At 46.0% G+C, this 4,088-nt stretch overlaps 1 protein-coding gene across 1 annotated transcript in view; it reads left to right on the forward strand.

Moving 5' to 3' along the window:
* The window catches only part of LOC143037398 (uncharacterized), a 4,947-nt gene extending 1,436 nt beyond the window's left edge, over positions 1 to 3,511 (forward strand). Inside the window, exons 1-2 of the mRNA XM_076205534.1 lie at positions 1 to 772; positions 905 to 3,511. The exon at positions 1 to 772 is cut by the window's left edge and continues 1,436 nt beyond it. Coding sequence (XP_076061649.1) covers positions 1 to 772; positions 905 to 3,511 — 3,379 coding nt within the window. The remainder of the gene's footprint in view (positions 773 to 904) is intronic.
* The last annotated feature ends 577 nt before the right edge of the window (positions 3,512 to 4,088 follow it).

The following is a 4,088-nucleotide window of genomic DNA, read 5'->3' on the forward strand; positions in this document are numbered from 1 at the left end:
CGTTGAGAGAGATGAGGACGCATATATGAGGGACTCTAGTGAAAATCTCAGTCATGGGATGAAAACTTACTCAGGAAGGAAAGACAAAGGGAAAACACAAGTACAGGAAGACAAGACAGACGAAGTGGGGATCAACCCAAGGTGGTCAATGTATGTGAAGGATGCCAAGATGGGAATCGAGGGGAATGAAAAAAAAATCGCGGTAAAAGCACTGAGGGATACGGGAGCGTGTCGTACCATCGTGAGACCAGATCTGATACCGGGTTTAAAACAGAGAAGCACAGGTAAATTCTCCATGATATTGGCAGGGGGAGTAATAGAATCAGCTCCTTTAATCAACATGGTTTTGGAAATGGATGGACAGGTAGCAAAGGTCGAGGTAGGCTTAGCAAAGATACCGATAAAAGGAGTAGATGTCCTCTTAGGAAATGACGTAGGCGAAGCGGTTCCCATTAAACTAAAGACTGTCAGTGACCCCATACCCAGACAGACACATACTCTTACTGACTCAGCTGACATGGCCGATCCTGTGGCATTCATCACTAGAAGCCAGGCCAGGAGAGCACAAGAAGAGGAGGAACAAAGTAAAAGTGACCTAGCCCTCCTGCTTGGTGGAGACTCTGGGGACGAGACCAAAGATGAGGCGAAGGAAGAGACGATAGCGGACAAGAATGAAGAAGAAGACGTCCTTGCAGAGGAAGTCGTCAAGGGGATCGCTGTGGATGCAGAGCGACTCATCATACTCCAGAAAGAGGACCCTGAATTGGAAGCGGTGCGCCGAGCGGCAGAAGAGGAAGAGCAAGAAAAAGAAAAATACGACGACAAGAAATTCATCATAGAAAAGGGAGTCCTCTTAAGAAGGTACAAGACACCAGATAAGGTAGGGGGCGACGTTATTCTACAGATAGTCATCCCGCAGGTGATGAGGGAACGTGTTGTGAAAATGGCACATGAGGCTACTTGTGCCCACCTCGGGACAACTAAGACAAAGCAGGCTATAGCAGCCCATTTTTTCTGGCCCCGAATGTCAGAGGACATTAAAAGGGTGGTCAGGGAATGCATCGTGTGTCAAGTGACTGGAAAACCAAACGATACACCTAAGAGAGTACCCATGCATCAAGTTCCTATAATTGAGGAACCTTTCTCTAGGGTTGTTGTAGATTGTGTGGGCCCTCTCCCAAAAACTAAGTCAGGGAAACAATTCTTAATAACCATAATGTGTCAAGCTACTCGGTATGCTGAAGCGATACCTCTCTCCAACATTAAGGCCAGGACAATCACCAAGGCCCTGATGTCTTATTTCAGTAAGATGGGCATGCCTCGGGAGGTACAGAGTGACAGGGGCACCAATTTTTTAAGTGGGATATTCAAGGGAGCCCTAGAAGGCTTCAACATAAAACACATAATCGCTTCAGCATATCACCCCCAGAGCCAGGGGAGTCTCGAAAGGTTCCACGGAACCTTAAAACGTATGATTAGAGCCTTTGTTTTAGAATTCCAAAAAGATTGGGATGAAGGCATAGACTTGTTACTCTATGCCTCCAGAATAACTGTCCATGAGGGTTTAGGTTTTTCTCCATTTTACTTAATGTTTGGCAGGGCACCAAGAGAGCCCCTTGCTTCCCTGTATGACCAGCTATTGTCAAAAACTCCAGAAGGAGGTATCCAATACACTAAATTAGTAGGTAACAACTTCGAAAAGCTAAGGAGAATCAGACAGATAGCAAAGAAAAACCTTGAAGTAGCGCAGGGAAGTTATAAGAACCAATATGATAAGAAATCAGTTAGGAGGGAGTTAAAGGTAGGAGAATATGTGCTTGTACTGTCCCCTCAGAGAAACTCATTGCATCCAAAATATGAGGGACCATTTGAGGTGCTCGAAAGAAAAGGGGGTCACAACTATGTACTGAGAAATCCAATGAGAAGATCTGGGATACAGCAAGCACATATTAACCTCCTAAAGGAATTTAAAGGGGAAATAGAAAAAGAGGCAATTGGTGCAATTGAGACAGGACAAACTGAGGGAAGTCTTGACTCAGATATTGAAGATCTAACATTTTCTTATAATTTGGACAGATCAGATAACAATGAGGCATTGGAGAAATCCTTGTCGTCATTGGAGGGAGAGATGCGGGAAGAAGTTAGAGCGATACTCCGCGAGCACATCCAGGTATTTTCCCCATGCCCCAGCGTTACCCAAGCAATTCATCACGACGTCATACTAGAAGATGGTGCCAAACCGGTGAGACAAGCGCCATACAGATTGTCGCCCCAGAAGAAGAAAATCATGGAGGAAGAAGTTCAACAGCTCATGACCCAAGGTTTGGTGGAGCCTAGTACTAGCCCCTGGGCCTCACCGGCCATATTGGTACCAAAACCCGGAGGTGAGTGGAGGCTGTGCGTAGATTACAGGCAAGTAAATGCGGTCACCCAGGCCGATCCTTATCCCCTCCCTAGAATTGATGACCTCATTGAGGAAGTTGCTACAGCCCAATTCCTTTCGAAGTTAGATTTGATGAAAGGGTATCACCAGATTCCCCTTACAAGTAGGGCCCGCACGATATCTGCATTCGTCACACCCCATGGGCATTTCCAGTATACTGTCACCCCCTTCGGAATGAAAAATAGTGGCGCATCCTTCCAGCGCCTTGTGAATTGGCTTGTCGAGGGATTACCAGGTGTCAGAGCCTATTCGGACGACATCATTGTGTTTTCCGACACGTGGGTTGATCACCTGTACAGGCTGCAGGGGTTGTTTGACAGATTAGCACAGGCCCACCTCACCGTGAACATGAAGAAGAGCTCCTTTGGGAGAAGTTCTATTGCATACCTCGGACATCAAGTGGGCCAAAACAACATCACGCCATTGGAAGCCAAGATCAAGGATATAGTGGAGTTCCAGGTTCCGAAGACACGACGAGGCATCAGAAGATTCCTTGGCATGCTGGGATTTTACCGCAGGTATTGTCCAAACCTCGCGGATGTGGCTGCTCCTTTAACCCGCATGCTCTCTTGTAATCCTTTCAGGTGGGATGAAGGCGCAAATGCAGCCATAGAGGAGTGTAAGAAACTTCTCTCTAGAGGTCCTGTCTTAATTGCCCCTGACTACGGTAAGACCTTTATAATCTTCTGTGACGCCAGCAAAGTAGCTGTAGGCGCCATGCTTGCGCAAGAGAAGGATGGCGTCATGAGGCCCATCTCATTTATGTCTCAGGTTCTCAAGGACTACCAAACACGGTATTCTACCATTGAGAAGGAAGCTCTTGCCCTTGTATTAGCCCTTAAGAAATTCCATGTATTCTTAGATAGAGAAGTAGTTATCCTTAGTGATCATAATCCATTGAAATATATCATAGAAGGTAAAACCAAAAATGATAGGCTGGCTAGATGGGCGATAGCTCTCCAAGGTTACAATTTAACAGTCAAATATATTCCAGGAAAATCTAATGTGGTAGCTGATGCCTTATCACGTCCCGACATAAAATGCTCAGACCCCATTTCACAGGCCTGATCATTTTTTCCGGCGAAAGGGGGATATATGTCATGGCCACGTTCACGATACCCCGACCATGACAATATGTTGTAGCGAAGGAGCCCGGACCCAAGAGAAACAATGAGCCCCTTTGTGCGCAGGGACTCTATGGACAAGAAGTGCGCGCGAAATGTGTCGGCGGAGGAGTATGAAATCGGTGACCTCGCCGATGTCAGGTCAAGGGGCACGCACGCCAAAACCAGGCGGCGATGTAGAGCCAACATATAAAGTCACATTACATTGTAGAATTAAGGTATCAGATAGAAATTATTTTGTGAGCCCTCTCCACACAAGAATAAAGGAAATGGTGGAAGTGTGGAGTTGGGTAAATAGAATTAGGATAAATAAATTAAGTACATGTTGGCACCTGTGCTATGACGCTGGTGTCGTGCGGCCTGTGTATATAAGAAGGGGAGCAGTGGTCCTTACCCCACCCCGCTCCTGCACCGCACTCTGTTCTTGCTCAACATTGGTAAGAGATATATATATATATTTATAATTTTATACTGTGCTAGAAAATCTATCTCCCGTTGCTTTTGTCCATTGTTTTTCTTTA

This window comes from Oratosquilla oratoria, chromosome 22, assembly GCF_046742065.1.
Source record: "Oratosquilla oratoria isolate Oo_2021 chromosome 22, ASM4674206v1, whole genome shotgun sequence".
NCBI lineage: Eukaryota > Metazoa > Arthropoda > Malacostraca > Stomatopoda > Squillidae > Oratosquilla > Oratosquilla oratoria.